General features: G+C 44.7%; 1 protein-coding gene across 5 annotated transcripts in view; it reads right to left on the bottom strand.

Annotated features, from left to right (window-relative positions):
• Window positions 1-14,001, bottom strand: part of E2F6 (E2F transcription factor 6) — a 25,578-nt gene extending 11,577 nt beyond the window's left edge. Inside the window, exons 1-3 of one of the 5 annotated variants that reach the window (XM_034659897.1) lie at window positions 13,620-14,001; window positions 4,643-4,697; window positions 859-1,075 (exon numbers count right to left, since the gene is read on the bottom strand). In XM_034659897.1, coding sequence (XP_034515788.1) covers window positions 859-1,075; window positions 4,643-4,697; window positions 13,620-13,727 — 380 coding nt within the window. In that variant the 5' untranslated portion in view covers window positions 13,728-14,001. Of the gene's footprint in view, window positions 1-858; window positions 1,076-4,642; window positions 4,698-13,619 lie in introns of those variants that run through there. The other 4 variants (XM_034659900.1, XM_034659899.1, XM_034659903.1 and 1 more) reach the window with 4 other exon arrangements.
• Window positions 14,002-20,469: the final 6,468 nt, after the last annotated feature.

The raw sequence follows: 20,469 nt of genomic DNA, 5'->3' as shown, positions 1-20,469 counted from the left end.
ATAACTGCGTCTACTTCTTACGCACACGTGCACGCACACATCTATATAAATATAACTGCTTCTACACCATAAGGTCTTTTTCCCATGATCCTCCCTAATCAAATATGAAGTCTTCAGCAATTGTCTTTTTTTTTTTAGAAAGAGCAAGTCAGAGCGCATGCACGAGTGGGCAGATGGGGAGAGGGGGAGAGACAATCTCAAGCAGGCTTCCACGGTTAGGGCAGAGCTTGATTTCGCCACCCTGAGATCATGACCTGAGCCAAAATCAAGAGTTGGACGCTTAAGTGCCTGAGCCACCCAGGCGACTTGCCTTTAAGACACTGTCTGATTGTTTTTTACATTCAGGACAGTGTGTGATCCATAGCCTATGTGACTCATAATCACCTGGGGTAGATTAGATTCCTGCCTTTGCCCCAGAACAAATGAATATAACCCCTGGGGTGGGAAGCCTCTAAGTGTTTCTTACATTATACTGTTTTACAACCTTAACTAAATTCCTCCTGATATCAATAATCATTTGGAAAAAAAAAAATCTCCTAAACAATTAGATGTCCCCTTCTTATGATCTTGAAAAGCAAAACTCTTAAAACTAATCATTATTCCATTCAACTTTTCTGTAATATCAAAATGATATTCCAGGTCTATGACTTTTATTTAGTCCTACTCAGGGAAAAAAAAATGTACCTTGTGGGACAATGTGAGAAATTTTTATAGAATCCTTTCCTAACAAGAAGCCATCTCTACTTTGTTTGTCCTGTCAAAACACTGCTAATATCTTGTTTGTTTCAAGCATGGTATTTTCACTAAAAGGTAAAAAAAAAAAAAAAAAAAGCCAGGAAAAGTTCGAAACCAACTCACATCCATCGAATATGGTTCTTAGACTTTTTTTCAACCAGATCGATTCCATCTAAGACATTGGTGATATCATACACTCTTCGTTTCCGCACTCCCAGTTTTGTGGCAACCTTGTTTAAGTCGAGAATACCCCCAGGAGCAGATCTGACAAGATCCATAAATTTTCGAGTTAAATAAACCAGAGATACATCAAAACGAGGTCTCTTCACTTTTAGAGCTTCTGGGAAACAAAAGAAACAAATTTATAAAATTCTCAATAGCCCTTCTTTTTCAGTCATTAAAAAAAGTAATTTATTTCCTCAGTAAGCACAGACACCTAAAGAAATTCTACACACTGAACACAACATAGCTAATTTTTATGAAACAGATTTCTTACACTGGCTAAAAATGCATCAGCTTATCTCAGGTAAACAAAGGCTTTAGTCTTCGAGGAGGATTTGAAATTCGCAGCTAATTCCCCCGGATGTGGGAATTTGTAGGCGTCTGCAGCATCTTATCAAACATAAAGTAGAGAGTGTGCATTTCTACCCACACCACGCTCAGGAATAGGATTAGAAATAGTTTTTAAAATTGAATTTCTTATTTAGTCTTCAAGTTAAAAAATTCTTTACAAAGCAAAGGTAGAGACTTGGCTTTTTAATACTTTTTTTTTTTTTAAAGATTTTATTTATTTATTTGACAGAGATAGAGACAGCCAGCGATAGAGGGAACACAAGCAGGGAGAGCGGGAGAGGAAGAAGCAGGCTCATAGCGGAGGAGCCTGATGTGGGGCTCGATCCCAGAACGCCGGGATCACGCCCTGAGCCGCAGGCAGACGCCCAACTGCTGTGCCACCCAGGCGCCCCTTCTTTTTAATACTTAAACTATTCCTATACGTGTCACAGTGTAACGTTGATGCAAGTTTTTGAACGAGCTCAAATTAGTCTTCTATTAAAACAGAAGGACATACCTTGAGGAAAAATGGCATCTCTATTTTTTTTAAATATTCACTAGCCTATATTAACTTAACAGATAAGCAAATGAAGGGGGAAAAAATCTCTTTAATTCCCTCCCTCTGTCACCCACTCTGATTATTTTGGTTTTTCATACACACCCTGCCCCCTCTGCACACAGACACACACAAGTTACCACTATGTACACTGAACTTTTAAAAACAACAATAACAAACTATCTTTTAACAAGCTGCTTTAACTCAACATTGTGAACATCCCCACTTGGCAACAAATGTATTTCAACATTATTCTTCACGGCTGCATAATACTTAACTGCATGTAATATTTGTTAAACTTACCCCAAAACTGGAAATTCCGACTGTCTTCAACTTTGCTATTTTGCCCAATACTTCGGTAAATCTCCCTGCACCTAAATTTTTGTATGCATCCTTGGTTCCTTTAGTTAAGTTCCCTGATTTGGAATTGACAGGTCAAGGGGTATTTTAAGGAATGTCTGTCACGCTAAACCTGCTATCCAGGTGGGGTTCTATCAATTTTACCCCGTGTATGTGTGCAGGCCTCGGCTCACGTGCTTGTCTGAACCGAGCGAGTATTAGCGTTCCTTTCATCTTTCCTCACTTGATACTAAAAAACAAGTTCTTATGGTTTGGTGTGCAGAGTAAGTAATTTTACAAATAACCCAGCTGTCCTTTTGGTGTGAAGTATGTGATCTTTCCTTTTTTCTACTTTCACAGCATACGACAGTGAGTATGCTTCAAAAGAAACATTCATCCTGTCTTCGGCCGGGAAATTCCCGTATCCGGAACCTCTACAATGTCACATTCAGGTTAAAGCCCGCTAGTGGCTACTCCAGGAACACAAGTACGTTATTTTATAATGCACAGGTCTTCTCTGTGGAGACCACTCCTACGCTTACTGTTAAACAGGAATAAATAGGAATTAAAATGGTGTTTAATTAGAAGAAAGTCACAATTCTACAAAAAAAACCTTGGCAGACTACAACAGAGAAATTCTAACTTGAAAAAGCATACATCTAATCACCCTAATTGCTAACACGACAGGGTCTTATAAGCTCTGGGTTAAGTATATTCCCACCATGTTAGTCACTTTAGAAAGATATTCACTGAAAACCTAAAACCTGACAGTTACTTGCTGATGGAATACAAACATGACTCAAAAGGTTTTCAAACTAGGGGCGCCTGGGTGGCTCAGTTGTTAAGCGTCTGTCTTCGGCTCAGGGCATGATCCCGGTGTTGTGGGATCGAGCCCCGCATCAGGCTCCTCCGCTGGGAGCCTGCTTCTTCCTCTCCTACTCCCCCTGCTTGTGGTCCCTCTCTCTCTGGCTGTCTCTCTCTGTCAAATAAATAAATAAAATCTTTAAAAAAAAAAAAAAAAGGTTTTCAAACTAAAGATGTTTCCTAGTCTACTAAGAACTCTATCACAATGTCCTGAGGTCAGTGCCAAGCGAGGCATCCAAGCTCCCTGAAAGGAGGAGATGAAACCTGACTGGAGCAGGAGTAAGGAAGTCCTCCTAAGGGGGGGTGAGCGGGCAGAGGACAGACAGGTGGACAGGAAGCTCTTCTCCCCTCTGACGGAGGGCCAGAGGCTTCATGAGACAGAGCCGAGGCTGAGAACGGGTGGATTCAGGGGTCCCACAGCTGGTAGAGATGGGTGAGGGCAGCAGCTGGCAGACCAGGCTGCCTGGTGGAGCTGGAACGACCTATAACCCTGTCTTCCTGTCCAGCCATTCCCTACTGCCTTGTTTCTTTTGAGGATATGAGGTGACTTATAAATTTAATACAAATAAATAAAACCAAATAAATGAGGAGTCAGGGTTTTCTCTATCTGTAATAGAACATTGTGGAAGAATTCTAGGTTGAGTGAGATCCCAATCCCAGTTCTGTGTCAGGAAAATCCCACTGGCAGCCAAGTGGAAGAGCCTAAAAGCAGACAAGCTACTGAGCAGGCTATCCCACCACGCTAGAAGGAGCAGTCTAACCCAGTAGGTAAGACGAGAGGCTCAAGTCTGAGAGGTGTGCGGGTTGAATCCTGAGGCCTCAGTTTACTCATCTATAAAAAATGAGTAATAACCCACAATTACATTTTAAAGAGTTGTTGTGACAATCCATGCAAAGAGCTTAACGCAGCGCTCACCGTACAAGCTCAGTGTGTGTTAGACAACACTGTAAGGTGGTGGTGACTGTCAGACGCAGGACACGCTGCCAACGTAAAACTGCCCAAACCCGGGGACCAGCTATGTGTGAGACTGTGGCAGGGGCTGAGGAGAAATTAAGGGCGGATATTCAGATCCATATATGGGACCTACGCACGGTCTATTCCTTGTGGTTAGACCAAATTAAGGGGAGGTTAGGGGTGGAGATATCTATGGTGACAATTCTAGAAGGCTGGGAACGAGAGGAACTGGAATTCCATCTCCTTTTGGTGACTCTGCATGCTGGTCCACGGCAGGAATGGGAGAGAGCAAGGGAATCAAAGGGAATCTGGAGGCCAAGGACAGTTCTCCTGCCTGTTGTCAATGGCCTTCAATTCTGCTGACAGTAACAAGTAACTGCTCTCACAGAATTCTGAGAAAATATCCTTAAACTTAAACGGACCACTCCATTTTAAAAATGATTTCTAAAAGCAACAAAGAATCAACTGGTGTTTGTGCACATTATTCAGCCCACAACCTCAGGCGATTCTGCTGAAAATCGGTGTACAAATAATATATTTTACTGAAGTTTCTCATCAACTAATGTACATTTAAAATAAATCATTTAAATCATACGAAATTCAAACTACAAAACCTAAAACCTATTCCAGGATCAACTTACTTCTCATGGACACATACTGTACATTATCTTCTAAATTAATCCTTATTTTTGATGGCTAGAAAAAAAATACAGAAATTTAAATTAGTAATTTAAAGACAACAATGCAAAATGAGCAAAAGCAAATGAACATTTCCTAGATAATATAAGGGTTGTTGTTGTTGTTTTTTTTCACCCTGGGGTGAAAATTCGGTTGTGAGAAAAGCAGTCCTTCCTCCACACCGTATCTATTCTAACTGTGCTCACAACTGGCAGCGCTCACACAGTTACGTTTCTCATGCCTCACAGGCTTCCATGAATATGGAGCAGTAGTTACAGAAAGGGGTGCGGGAGAAATATGAATGAGAAGTTACTACTGAATAGACACTAATTTACTATCTGTATCACATACTGAGGATAAAAGTGAATACAAAGAAAATTAGGACACTGTCTGACTCTGGAAAGCTCAGTAGAAGTGGAAGTTGTCTCTAAGCTGGCAAATGCTCACCCCTCGCTATTTAAGTATAAGTGGCTTCTAAAAATTTGTTCATAAGGTTTCACAGGTGGCCATGCATTCCCATTATAATTAATGGAAAAACAACAGCATTTCAGATAACTGACAATAATGCATACTATGTAACTAGAAACTTTGGTATCAGATTAATAAAAAAACTTCTTTTAAATTCTTCAAACCACCAGGAAATGAGTAGCAGCTCCACTCCCAATGCTCGCCATCTTATCAGGTATTTATGAAAGTTTACAGAAATTGGTAGTAAAACATTTGTAATACATTAAAAATTGTTTTTGAAAAAAATATATAAAACCTTTAGATAAAGCCAGGTAAACAGAAACCTAGGTTAGCCTCATGCTTACAACAAAGTATAACGATGACAGGTGCCTCCAGACAGGCTGTGATCAGGTTCAACTCTTGCCTAAGTGAAAAATCTGGCCCTGAAATTGGCTGTAGCACTGGCATAGGTGAATTCTCCAAGGTGCTCTAAGAGAAGAATTGGCAGGAATACTATGGATACACCCAGAGAGGGATATCACAGAAGGATTCACAGGGAAGGGGATCCCCAGCTGAGCCTTGAAGAGCAAGCCAGATTTTGCCTGAACCTGTGGGAGCTTCAAGAAAGAGGGAAAATATAGGATTCCTAGTGCAGGAAATGAAACGAACAAAGGTATGAAAATGTAAATGGCATGGCACCTTTTGAGGACCCACCTGTGTGGTCAGTGCAAGACTAACTTGACACTGAAGTTAGAAAGGCATGCCGTATTCAACAGAGGTACGGAAGTCATGCTAAGCAGTTTGGACTTCGTGTCATAACCAGCGGAGAGTCACCACAGATTTCTGAACAAGAATATGACATACCCAAGCTCATGGTTCAGGAATGTAACCATGGTAGCAATACAGCAAAAAGACTGGGGGATGGGAAAGCCTAAAGGCAAGGTAGGCAGCTCAGAAGCTCTCTGTTTACCTCGGTGTCAGCAAATCCTTGGCACAATGATTTCTGTATCATCTACAACAAAATTACGGCATCTACTAGCAAGTTAACTTGATATGGAAAAATTCTGCTGAAACAGAATTCTGCTGTAGAATTAGCTTAGCTGTTGGAATGGAAAGGAAAACGCAGACCTGCTGGCATGTGTGAAATCAGAGTTGGGAAGGCCTGTCTTAGGGGCAGGGACCACGCCTGACAAACTCTCCCGAACAACAGCGCTGACAACAGCAACCTGCAAACACGGAACCCTCCAGTGAACCACTGAAGGGCCGTCCTGTTAAAGTCAGACACGAACGTGACCAACGGTCATTGCTGTTTTTACACTGAACCCTTCCGCTAATACTGCAGGAGACACAGTTTACTGTAGCAAGATTCCTAAATGAGAAAGAAACCATGCTCATCACACTGATCTGAAACACACACAAACAAATAAGCTAAATTGTTATATGTTCCTTAAAAAAGTACACAGAAAGGGTTAACATAGCAGGGCTCATAGGTGCCTTGCTGCAAATAGACTTCTGTTCTTAATTTAGAGTAGCAGGGCCAAGTTCTACATACAGCACTTAATGGTATCCTAACTGGCCGCCTTGCTATCTGCTCGCTGCATATTCCAGAAGGGCATCTTTTCGGCTCTGTACTCCCCTCTCTCTTGTCCTCTTATCGAGACTGCTGCCGTTCGCAGGTTGGCACAGGGATGATACCTCAATCAGCCATAACAAGAGGAGCAAGGACCACGTGCCTTTCCACACACTCTCAATCGTAAATGCGGCTGCACAGCATGCTGTCTACACCGAGAGCTGTGGGACAGGAGGGTCTAATGGCATCCTCTTGTTTCCCCTTTTCCTTTCCTTTTTTTTTTTTTTTAAAACCTTCTAACTATGAAAACATGATCTCTTTATCTTGGAGGAATCACAACAGTTATCGCCCCTCTGGGGCAGACATCCCAGTATGTGTAAATCCTACAGGTAAACAATACTGGAGATTTCCAAAGTGTCCACAGCAATGACACATTCATCTCCTTTATATTCAAAATAGTTCTTGGCTTAAGACTGGGGTTCGGGACTACCATTATCTAACTTCTTAGACATGGACAGATCGCAGCCTTTATCTGTAACAAAGGGTGTTGATAAAATTTTATTGCCCATTTTCCAAGCTACTGTGAAGATTAAAAAAGAAATTGCGTCAATTGTAAAATCCTATGCAACCATAAGAGAATCACTTTGCGTTTTGAACCAGAACAGCGTCTGGCACATTCGAGCACTTGGTAAATATTTGTTAACATGTGAAGTTGAAACAGTACCTTGTCACAGATAAATTCAACTGATAAGTAACTCAGAACTCTGAAACAATGAGCATTTAAGACATAAGAACACAGGGTGAAGACTCCCTCTTGTTTACAACATGAGCACAGATCACTGAGAGATTATCAAGTGTCATTTTCTGTGTTCTGATACAACATTCATCATCTGACTCTATCAGCCTGACACCTGGCAAGCCTTTCCAGCTACTCTAACTTTGGTAAACGGCATTCAACAAGTAGGCCAGGAGCCCTTCTGGGAGTAGAAGGGACTAGATAGAACTCCTTTTGAAGCGGCTTTAAAATCAGAATAAATGGGGGTGCCTGGGTGGTTCAGTCAGTTAGGGGTCTGTTTTAGCTCAGGTCATGATCTCAGGGTCCTGTGTTGGGCTCCCTGCTCAGCAGGGAGTCTGCTTTTCCCTCTCTTTCTGCCGCTCTAGCCCCTGCTTGTGCGCTCTCTCTAAAATGAATAAATAAAATCTTAAAAAAAAAATCAGAATGTTTCCTCACAAAAAAGTTAGTGAGTTATTAAAAAAAAAAAAAAAAGTAAATGAAATGCCACCCCTGCACTTGGCCCAAGCTATTTAGGTCCCTCAGATCAGAGCAGTGCACCTCACCCCTGGAGGGAGGCCAACGAGGCTCTACACTCTTCTATGAATGGCCCCCCCTTACGAACCCGGAAGCGGAAACAGGAGATGGAATAGAGAGAGCCCCCAATCAAGCTGAGAAGCCATCAAGGCCCCTCTCAAAAGGAGACTGATTGTATAAACTCTCTCAGGGATACCCATTTTCTTTTTCTTTTGAAATAATCTCAGCCTTCCTAAAACGTACGTAAGTAGCACTGGGAATTGCTACAAACCTTCATCCAAATCCCCCACATGTTAATGTTTTACTACACTTGTTTTATCATTTCTTACTCTACACACACACAATTTTTTTCCTTGAATCAACGGAGGGTAAACTGCAGACTCTAAGTAACTCTGTGTGTACCTCAAGGATATTCTCTCATACAACCGCCGGGTAATTACCAAAATGTCTGTTTGAACTTGGCAGTTTTGAAAGAAACTGTTAGTAGAAACCTGGACTTCGAGGGCACTCCAGTGAAGGTTCAAAAGGAAGAGAGGATCATGCTACTAGAAAGCAGAAGGGAGATGTTATGCTAGGACAGAACGATTAGCAACACCTTCAACTGCAGTTATGTGGGGAACTGATAGTAATGGCCCAGGTAACCTAACCAAGGAGGTTTCCACACCAAGTGTTGACTGCGGTACCTGGTTTTTCCCTGCAGCCTACGGTAAAATGTGTGAGAGAGAAATCAAGAAAGGGACTGTTAAACAAAAAGGAGCCAGGACTTAAAGGCTTTAAAAACTCCCAGCCTTGGGCAGCCTGGGTGGCTCAGTCGGTTAAATGTCCCGGCATCCTGGATCGAGCCTCGCATTGGGCTTCCCACTCAGCGGGGAGTCTGCTTCTCCCTCTGCTCATGCTCTCACTCTCTCAAATAAATAAAATCTTTAAAAAAATTCCCAGCCTCTCCAGAAGCTCAAATTAAGAGAAGACATCTGAGAAAGACCAAATCAAAGGCATAATCAAAAGATGAAGGTGAAGGGCGCCTGGGTGACTCAGTTAAGTGTCCAGCTCTTGATTTCAGCTCAGGTCATGATCTCAGGGTTGTGAGATCGAGTCCCAAGTCGGCCTCTGTGCTGGGTAAGGAGCCTGCTTCAGATTCTCTCTCTCCCTCTGCCCCTCCCCCAACCCTCTCTAAAAAAAATAAAAATTGAAAAAAAGTAAAGATGATGGTGAGGGTGTGACTGCACAACTTTTGGGGAAGACCTCAGGTGGATCAAAGATGGTGCCTCAAAGTGCTATGCAGTCAGGCAAAAGGCCTTGACGGAGATGAAGGACGAGCCCCACAGACCCTCTAAATCTAAGCCAGGGCCTCTACGAAGCTCTGGGGCACTGTCTGTCAGCCATTCCAAGAGGAGCCCAAGGTGGAGAAGGATTCATCCAGAAAAAAGGTGGGACGTTTGTCTGCTGAGTGAGCCACAACAGGATTCACAGAAGGTCCACACAGTTTTTGAGAGAATTGTATCAGCAAAAAACACTGTCAGCTTGGACCAAAAGGGACACTGTTTAAACTGAAAAGAGATTACGCATCACCCAAAGTTCCACTGCCAGAAAGCAGACTGATAAAATTACTCAGTTACAAATACGGTTTCCTCTCATGAGGAAGAAAGGAAGACAGATAGTGGAACCAACAGCCCAGAGGGTAGAGCTGGGAGCACAGAGAATGGTTCCCTGAGACCTAACCAAGAAATTTCTAACACTTAGCAAACTGACTTTCAGAATTGCTCTGGACCAGTTACTCCCCTGTGACTCCCATTTCCTCCTTTAGGAACAGGAATGTCTAGCGCAGGTATCCTGTCTGTCTCACTAGTGTGTGCCGGGCGTGCTGGGGCAGGGGCGAATCAGGTAATGGTCTTTTTAGTTTCATGGGTCCAAGGATCTGGAGGAGCTGGACTGGGCTGTACGTAAAGAACTCCATCCGAGGAGCCTGGATTCTTCTTTTATTCTGTGAGTATAAAATCTGTTATTTTGAGGCTCAGATTGTCCCACATTAGGCCAATAGGGAGCCTTTTCAAAGTTATGCTGGTGCAGAACACTTATTTTTGACCTTTTCAGCATTTTGAAGACGGTAGCCCTCAAATTTCTATGGGACTAAGCTGCCCGCACGCCAGCACAGATGCTGCTTCTAGTGCTGGCGACCCACTGCTGGGGGAGCTGTCAGTCTCCGTTCCTTTAGAGAGTCTCACTGAGAGCTTCCCCTCTGTAATTTCCCTGAGGGAGGCCAAGGGAGAGCTCTGTAGTAGTCAAACCTCAAGAATGGACTATCTAAGAACTTTCCCTTTCCATCCTCCAACTGTTTCAGGCTTCATACCTAGCCTGCTTGTATCTCAGCTGGGGAATGAATGGAGAAGGCAGAGGCCTCCAAACTGAAAATCAGTACGACGGATCTCAACGATCTCAACGCACACAGTTCTCCAGGAACCAGCAGCTCCTGACAGGCGAGTCAGCACAATGGAAGCTATTTTACTACTGCTCCGAGTCCCACATCTGAAGACTACACAGTAATTAATAATTTGAGACCTCAAAGGACAAAGGAAAGAAAACGAGGTCAGTTTTAGGGACTAAACTCTTAAGCATTGCCTCTCAATTGGTTAAACATTTCTCTATACAGATGGCTCTTTGTACCGCCTGCCTATTTTGGGGAGTCATATTCCTTTAAGAGCCCTTTGGAAATATACCTTTGTCCAAGGTGTTTGCATTCCCCTCATTCAAATTTTCCTCATTTTTCAATGTGTAGACTAAGTTCCAACTCCAACCAACACTTTCTCCCTTCTCTAAATTCCAGACAGTGTTCAAGCCATTTACCTGGGGAACATCAAACACTCAGCCAGATACATGATAATCTTTGCGTAGCAATACACTTCGTTAAATACTTCCAGTCACTAACCAATTAAAAAACACTGAGAGAGCTGTTTAAATCACCATTTTACAGCAGGAAAATAAACACTCACACATTCAAACATGTAAGAGTACCTACTTCAATTATCCGATAACTATGCACCGAATGTTTTTGTGAGAGGCACCAAACCACTGCAGATGTAACAGTGAGACGGACAGAGTCATTGCGCTCAGGGACCTAAGAGCCACACGCTGCAGACAGGGTAAGCAAGCACAGCGTGCTTTCGGAGCACAAAAGAAGTGTCTAACCTACTCTTGACAGGTCAAGGAAGGCTTCAGACAAGGGACCTATACAACCAGACCTGAAAACCAGGGGAGGTAACAAGAGAATGTGCGCTTGTTAAAAAAGGGCTTTTTGGGAAGGTGGAATATGAGTATGTACAGGTCCAAAAGAATATGGAAATTTGGAAATCAAGCAACTATAAGCAGTTCAAAAAAGATAAATCCAGGAACCTGATCATATTAAGAAGTTTCAACTCTATTCTGAAAGCCCTAGGGAACCGCGATAGCTTCTTTAAGCCAAATGACATGGTAAGAAATATGCTTTAAAAAGACAATAGCTGCTACGTGAAGAATATCTACAAGTCTGGGGGCAAGAAAGCAGGAAAACGCTGCAACAATCTGAAAGATAGATGGTTAGAAGTGCCAAGTACTGGTGATTAATTTTAATTAGATTAGAACAATAGTGGGGGGTCGGTTTGGAAAAGGGGAAAGGCAAGGATGATGCCTAGAGACCAGCTCGGGCAATATAGTGGGTGTGGTGCCATTTATAAAGATAAGAGATAGCAAAGCTGTTGCCTGCTTCAGCAAGAAGATAATGAATTCAATTATGGCTAGGAGTTTGAAATCTAAGTAGAGACGTCAATAGACAGTTGGAAAGCTCTGAGCTGGATTTATAGATCTAGGAGTTGTTACGATACGGTAACTGAAACTGCCAACATAGATAAGAATATCTAAGCCTTCAAGGGATGTGTGTATCTTCTGATATTAAATGCAAAATTAAGTGGTTTTTCCACTTAATTGAGACTTGAGAGTTCAGGGCTTTTATCAAATTTTCAAAGATTAAGACTACCAATATAGATGGTACCAATGAAGATTGTATCAGAAGTCCTAGGAGTGGTGAATAACGTCACACGTCAAGAAGGTGTAGAGGGGCGCCTGGGTGGCACAGCGGTTAAGCGTCTGCCTTCGGCTCAGGGCGTGATCCCGGCGTTATGGGATCGAGCCCCACATCAGGCCTCCTCTGCTGGAAGCCTGCTTCTTCCTCTCCCACTCCCCCTGCTTGTGTTCCCTCTCTCGCTGGCTGTCTCTGTCTCGGTCAAATAAATAAATAAAAAAACCTTTAAAAAAAAAAAAAAAAGAAGGTGTAGAGAGTAGAAGAAAACCCCATATAATGCCAACAGGTAAGGAATGTGAAGAGAAAGAACGGTTTCCAAAGGAGCACAAGGAGAGACCAGATGAGTACACGGAGCACCAAGAGTATGTATGGCCAAAGAAGCCATTCCAAAGAGTTTCCAACAAAATCAAGTGGTCAGTCACGTGGAAACTAGAGATAAGGGGTGAAACATCTGATGGAACTTACGAGGTTGTTGGTGAACTTGGTTAGAAGAGTCTTAGAGCTGTGCTGAGGGCAGAGGTCCGCCCCCACCCCGGCCCTCCCCCACAGTGGTAATGACAGTAGACACAGTGAATGCAAACAATTTTTCGAAAAAGTTTGGAGGAAAGAGATACAGATGACAGGGTTTCTAGAATGAAGGGAAGGCTCTTCCAAGATGGGGAAATATTTAGGATGCAGTTTAAGTAGCCAAAATTTATCATCAGGAGTCAGCCGCCGTGATGTTAAATCCAGGCTTTTCCACGTACTATCTAACCACTGGCAAGCCACTTAACATTTCCAAGTCTATTTTGACAAAGGGAGAACAAGAGTAATAATCTCGCAGGACTGCCAGGAGGAATTAAATGAGATTATGCTCATAAATTATTTTTGAGCACTGAGCCACCATGGTGATTGGGCAATTAAACTTCAGCAAATGCTTAGTTATTATGGGAAGAAACCAGCAGAAAAGTTGAAAATACGGGGAGAAATGGAAAATGATGGATGCATCAATGCCTCCGAGAACCAAAGAGAATACATTGCATCTAGTCTAAAGCAAGAATAGAGGAAATTAACCTTACGAAGGGAGGGAGCGCGATCTTCCTTAATTTACTGAATGGGCAGCTGTGGGGTGGGTAATGGAGTGTAGAGTTTTTAATGGCTACAGTCAAGTAAGAGAATGGGAGAGGAGGATGAAGACAAACATAAATAAGTTGCAGAGATACAGCGAGGGTCCAGGAGAGGTTAAAAAACGCGAAGTTGGGCAATTTTCTCCAACAGTGCTCCCTCGCCCCAGGTAAAAGCCACTAAGACGGACACATTTGGGAGCAAGTGTTGAAAGAGGAAGGCGAGAAAGTTTTAAGTGAAAGGCCAACCGGCCTGTTCAGCGCACATGATGGGCAGCTGGAGAGCCAGGGAGACCGAGGAGCAGCCACGAATCCAGCCCAGGAGGAACTCACGACCCAGAGGACGGTGGGTCGGGGTTCCCAGCGAACGAGAAGAGGCGGCTGGGCCTGAGACCCGCCCCCACCTCACCCCGCGCCGCGGCCCGGGGCGCTACCGGCACAGGCCATCCCCGGGGCTTACCAGCAGGCCTTCCACATTGATGGGGTCGCGGCACCGGCGGCGCACCGTCTCCTCCGCCGGGTCCACCAGCAGGCTGGGCAGTTTCCGCGCCGGCCGCTGCTGACTCATGCTGCCCAGCCGGCCGTCCCTCGCCTCGCACCCCGCGAGCTCTCCCGCCTTCTCCCGCTCCGGCCGAGCGCCGCCCCCAATGCGCCGTGTTCCGGGGGCCGAGCACGAACCGAGCCCGCAGCCTGCTCGGAGGCACCGCTGCCTAGGCCGGCCCGCGAACGAACGCGCCACTGCCCCACGATCTCGGAAACTACAACGTAGACAGGAGGAAAACAGGGTGACCCAAGGCTCTCAGGACGCCTGGCCCGCCATCTTCCCGCATGCGCAGTGCGCCGCCCCCAGCGCGCATGCCCGCAGCTGCCGGAGCGCTCCCACGCACTAACCCTCTCCCGGCGGCCGGAGCCCGGGAAAACCAGGACGCGAAATCCACGGAGAGGATGGCAGAGGAGAGGAAGAGGCGGAGCAGGAATTTCAGAAGAAGGGAACGGGGCCAGCGAAAAGAGGAAGCGTTGGCGGGTAGGCGGGGAAACGCAATTGTCAACACTAATTTTGAAACTTCTGAGCGCGCGGATGTTAATTAATCTTGAGCTCCTTCCGTACACCTGCGCAGGCATTTGCCCGGTGTTGATGCTTAGTAAATGTTGGTAATCAAACCGTTGTGCAATTGTTTACTTATGGGCTTCTTTGTTTCTTTTTTCTTTCTTTCATCTGATGAATAAATTGCTGATTATTTGTCGTGTCAAAAATCATGGTGGGCACAGGAGATATTGGAATTTGGCACAGACTCAATCTCAAATTCCAATAGAGGAAACAGAAAAATAAACAGAACGTGTCAAGCTGGAGCCAGAAAGTGTGTTCTCAAATCCTGGCTTCTCTCTCTTCTTACTAAGTTTACTTAATCACTGTGTGCCTCAGTTTCCTCATTTGTTAAATGGGAATAATGACAGTACTTATGTCATAAGGTTGTTGTGAGAGTCAAATTAATTAAATTACTTAGCACAGGGACAAGCGCATGTTTGAAATAAAAAGGCAATGCAGTGTGGTAAGCTCAGGGTAGAGGGCAGCAACTGAGCCTTATGGTAGTTAGACCAGGGGTTTCTACCCAGCCTGACAGGCTTCCACTGGAAGTTGGCTCCCCACTAGATTATAAACTCCTCCAGTGAGAGGCATTCTCTAATCTTTGAATCTCCAGTATCTAGCACAGTGCCTGACAAATAATAAGAGCTCAGTAAATGTTTGCTAAATTAATGACTTGAAGTAGAGAATAACATAGGGGCTAAGTCTCTAGAAGATTGGATTTGCAGAATGGAGAATGGCCCAGAGTGGTTACAATATGCCTTCACCAACAGAGTCCCTGGGAAGGCAAGCTCTGGAGACCAGAAGTGAATGTTTTTAATAAAAAGACATAATCCACTGTTTAGTATATGTTTGGCATTCTACTAAATGTTCTGCATAGATTTTTGCATGTAAATATTATATCAAAACTGAAAGTTGTTTTCCTGCCCAATTTATAGATTAGGAAAATGAAGATTAGCAAGATTGCAAAAAATTACCCAGGATCCTGGGTAGAAGGCAGTCAGAGAGACAGGATTTGACTCCGCAGCTCATTAGTTAATTTGGTATGCCACTCCTTGAGAAGATTCCTGGAGAGTGATTAGATTTTCTCCAGCCAGAGATGGGATTGGAGGAGCAAAGGTGAGTATGGGTGAGGATGGGGGTGGCAGGCACTCCAGGCTGAAGACAGCACAAACACAGTGGTGGAGAGCCAGAAAAATGACACAGCCTTCCAGACGCAATACCTGTGACTCGGCTTCAGCATGGGACTTAGTCATTCACACATTTGAGCGTGAGCCTGACATACAGGAGGTGCTGAAGGGGAAGCCAATCTGCCAGGTCCTCCAGCCTGGGAGACACATAACCAGGACACAGAAGCATTATTAGAATGTGTATCACATGCTATGGGAGCACAGAGGAGGAAGAGAAAAAAGAGCTGACTTCGGTGTAAAATACAGGTGCTTTTTTACACATCTCGCTGTGAGGTGGATATTTCTAGAACACTTTGCAGACTGGATACAGAAGCTGAGAGAGGATAAGGGACTTGCCTCGGTCATGTGGGGATTAACTGGGCTTCAGCCACCATGTCCTTTGCTTTATCCACCATGTCCCACAGTGGGGCCCAGATAGGTCCCCTGCACAGAAATTCTGTATTTCCCATCTCCAGTCCTGTTGCTGTGTGTGCCTCCTGGGGCAAAATGGTGGACCTTCGGACTTTAAAATTAGGGCAAAATATAGGCCAAGTGCAAAAGTGTGCATGAGGAATGCTGCAAGACCTTACCCGTCAAAGGATGCTTTACTTTCCTTCTACGGTAAAATTTCTTCCCCACAAGCCTGAGAAAATGGCCATGTCCTAGAGGACTTTCTGTGATGATGGCAATATTCTGTGCTGTCCAATATGGTAGCCACCAGCCCCACGTGGCTGTTGAACCCTTCAAATACAGCTAGTATGTCTGAGGAACTGAATTTCAATTTAATGCTTAATTTAATTCAAATATTAATTTAAATAGCCACGTAACTAGTGGCTACCATATTGGATAGCACAAATGAAGAAACTATAATGAATGGATACCATCTAAGCGCGGTGCTATTTTTTTTTGTTTTGTTTTGTTTTGTTTTAGAGAGAGATTGAGAAAGGGAATGTGTGCAGGAGTGGGCAGAGGGAGACAGAGAATCTTAAGCTGGCTCCATGCTCAGCACGGAGCCAACCTGGGGTTCAATGCAAGGTTGGATCTCGCAACCCTGAGACCATGACCCGAGCTGAAATCAAGAGTTGGCCACTTAACCGACAGAGCCACCCAGACGCCCCAAGTGCAGTGCTAGTCTAAGTGTGGTCTGTGGTCCTCAGCATAGTTCTCACATGGGAGCTTATTAGGAATGCACATTTTTTTGGCCCTACCCCAGACCTACAGAATCAGAGACTGAGGATTTGGGCAGACTCTGCAAGGCACTGGTCTAGCTCAATCCTTTATTTTTCAGATGAAGAAATTGATCCCCAGCCCCTTTTCAAGTGCCTGATACCCCAGCTAAATTGAAGCCAACTTAACTTTTCTAATGCAGTGCTTTACGATTGGGGATTTAGAACAAATCCAAAGGCCACCATTGTAACCGAATTATTCACTAGATGTTACAACTTTCTACATATACCGCTCACTCCAGCACAGATATTTTTAGATCTTAAAGAATAGAAGAAATCAAACTGGGGGGAAGGAGAATGGACCGGAAGCTGTCATAATCACCGACAGGGTGGCTGATGAGGGCCTAAACTGTGCCGGTGGTAGTAAAAATGGAGGAAAAGACAGATTCAAGAGGTAGACGGGACAGAGCGCTTGGGGGTTGATTAGGTTTAAAGGAAGCATTGGACTGAAGGTGGCAATCTGGGTACTTGAAGTCCAGGAATAGAGGAGATGGGCTTAGGGAGCATAGGAGGAAGAGCAAGGGAGGGCCCGAGGAGGATGGAACCAGAGAACAATAAGGGGAAAGCTGGTAAATACTGTCACAACTGTTTCCTTTAAGCTTGTGTTGCTTTTGTTTTTAAACTAAACAACAAAAACACTAATTAAGAGAGTAGCCAGGGAGGAGTGCCTCAGTGGTTCGGTCAGTAAGGCGTCTGCCTTAGGCTCAGGTCAGGATCCTGGTACCCTGGGATCCTGGGATAGAGCCCCAATGTTGGGCTCCCTGCTCAGTGGGGAGTCTCCTGTCTCTCCCTCTGCTCCTCCCTCCTGCTCATTCTCTGTCTCTCTGTCTCTCTCTCTCTCTCGAATAAATAAATAAAATCTTAAAAAGAGAGGGAGAGTAGCCAGGGAGATTGAAGGTGAATCTGGACTAAGAATGTTTTAGAGATTAAAAGAAGGGATGGGTTTTTTTCTCTTCCTTGCTTCTTTTGTTTCTTTCTTTCTCTCCTTTATTTTTTCTTTTTTCCCTTGTTTCCTTCCTTCCTTCCTTTTTTCTTTTTTTAAAGTGGAAGAGACTTAAGTTTCTCAATGTCAATGAGGAGGGACCAGGAGGAAGGGAAGGGTTGAAGACTCAATGTGTAATGGGGACAAGCCTGAGGGCACTGGGGGGGGGTGCAGTACAGAGCATGAATGGAGGGGGGAGTCGGAGCAAGAGGAAGGACCCCACACCTGCAGAGATAGGAGGATGTGTAAGGACAGAAACAGGCAAGTTTGGAAGGTATTTTTGGCAGGAAGTGGAGAGAGTCCACGGTCTGTGAAGCCACGGTCACGAGGTGGCAGAATTGCAGATTCGGGAGATGGGTGGGTGCTGAGCCATGCTACAGACGGATGGGTGGGCAGGTGCTACGTGGGGGAGGAGAGTGACTTGAGACATACAGAGAGGCTGTGGGTCACCTTGGAGACCTCCGAGGCAGTCCACGGCCATCTCGCAGTTTCTCTCTGGACATACTCTCCTAGGGGAGGCCGAGGAGGAAGGCGCCTGTGTACAAGGTGGCAGAGGAGAAATGGTGCCAGCGAGGACTGTTCCCCATTAGTTCTCTGTGTGTGATAGAGCAGGAAGCGGTCCTGAGGATCCTTTAGTAAAACCCTCTCATTTCACAGGGGGGCAAACTGAGAACAGAAAGGTTAAGTGACTTGTCTAAGATCAAACAGATGCAGAGCCGTGACTCCAACTGTGGCCTTTTCCTTTCCAGATCGGTACACTCTTAGGAAGGTGACACGACGTGCCAGGAGACACACTTGGCAGGAGAGGAGCACAGACGAGGTGGCCAGACGCTGAAAGAGGAGAAGGTGGCCTGGAAGACGGGCAGCCAGACCTCAGCCTGTGTGGGTCCTGCAACCACCTCGACTGGCCCTCATCCGCCAGTGACTTGACCTTCAGGACGCTCAGTCTCTATCTTTGGAAGCTGGGGGCAAACATACCTGGAACTCTGTTATAGTCAGGGTGGTGGACAGCAAGTCTCATCGTGGACACTTATACAAACTTCACAATTCCACGGAGACTCTTCTAATCCAGTCTCAAAGCTCCCTCTCCAGGGACTAAAAATGGTTCTAAAATGACATCAGATGGAACAAAGAGAGGTGCAGTTAACTCTTTGTCCTGAGGTTTTGTTCAGAATTTGACAAGCCCTGCAGAGAGCTCCCGTGAAGATGCTAGCCCAAGAAAGCCCTCAATGACCCAGCCTCCGGGATTCAGTCCCTCCACTTAGCAACAGTATTTGCCTCCCGCTTCAGAAAGGAAACAAAAAAGTAAGCCTGCAGTCAAATCCACCCACAAGGGCAAATCCCCATGAAAGCTTGTCAAAAAGGAGCTGTGGGAAAGATGATCTATTGCCCTGCGCCTCAGTGAGCTCCAATGAAGAGCAACAAAGGGCAGGGATTTCAGCTTTTCCCTCCTGATTCCCCCTGGCCCACTGCCCCCCACATCGTCATTGTTCCCGGCCATTATAACTGCTTCCTAATTCATTTCCCCATCTCTCGTCTCCCCACCTACAAAGACTCTATGCCATCACTGTCAAATTAAACAACCACCTTTTTTTGGGGGGGTGTCTGTGGACCTCACATTGCAGGCTAAATCTTTCCAAGACACAGATCTGATCTCATCCTTCCTCTGCTTGAATTTGTCGGTGTCCTTGCTTGTACGACCTTTGAGGTTAGTATTTCTCCCGTACACTGGTCACTTGCCTGCCTGGCTGTGGCCCCCGTCACACCTGTGGAGGGCAGGACCTGTGCCCCCGCCCCCATCATGGGCCATCTGTGGCACTGCTTTCTCTGACCACAGCCACAGGGATCTTTGCTCGGTTCCAGGACTCACTGTGGAGTCCGCTCACACGTTGTTTTCTTTGCCTAGAACATTATCCCTTTGAGGCTTCCTCTAGCAAACTCCTCATCCTCACTGTAAACATTATTCCCTCAAAAGCCTTCCTGGAGCTCCCAGATAAGTCTAGCACCCCAGCCTCCTCCTCCGATGTTGTCTGATGAGCCCCGAAACCCAGTCTGAGGCCCCCATAACATTTCACCATCAGTAGGTACATCACATTATAAACATCCAAATAGCACTTCAAAAAAATAACACCTTTACCAGGCTCACTTTGAAATGTCAAGTCTAGGGTCACCTGGGTGGCTCCGTCAATTAAGCATCTGCCTTCAGCAGGGGTCATGATCCCAGGGTCCTTGGACCAAGTCCTGCATCTGGCTCCTTGCTCAGTGGGGAGCCTGCTTCTCCCTCTGCCTGCTGCTCCCCCTGCTTGTGCTCTCTCTCTCCCTCTCTCAGACAAATAAATAAATAAAATCTTAAAAAAAAATCTTGTGATAGCAAAGTTTCATTGGTAATAATTCAGATGAATTATTTGAATTTTCCTCTTGCATTTTCTGTATGTAGGGATATGTATTATAAATATCCATTTGAATTAATTATATGGAAAAAAGAAATACAATTAACTAACTTGGAATCTTTTCTTAGTTACATACCATTTACATAATGAAAAGGATAAACTATACTTTCCCTAAAAGAAAAGGAAGTTGCTAAATGTTAGACACTAATCACATTGGTTTCAGACTTAAGTTACCAACAACTGAAAAATATTTTTAAATTTTTGAGAAATTTTGGTCAAGGAAAATTAAATTTAAAAAAATTAGTTTTTGGGGTGCTGGGTTGCACGGTCAGTTAATCATCTAACTCTTAGTTTCTGCTCAGGTCATGACCTCATCGTCATGAGAATTGAGCCCCAGATCGGTCTCTGCACTCAGTGAGGAGTATGCTTGAGACTCTTTCTCTCTTTCCTTCTCTCTCT

The sequence above is a fragment of the Ailuropoda melanoleuca genome, chromosome 4 (genome assembly GCF_002007445.2).
Source record: "Ailuropoda melanoleuca isolate Jingjing chromosome 4, ASM200744v2, whole genome shotgun sequence".
Lineage (NCBI taxonomy): Eukaryota > Metazoa > Chordata > Mammalia > Carnivora > Ursidae > Ailuropoda > Ailuropoda melanoleuca.
Note: the sequence above shows the minus strand (reverse complement) of the source record. Positions and strands in the feature narration are given on the sequence as shown.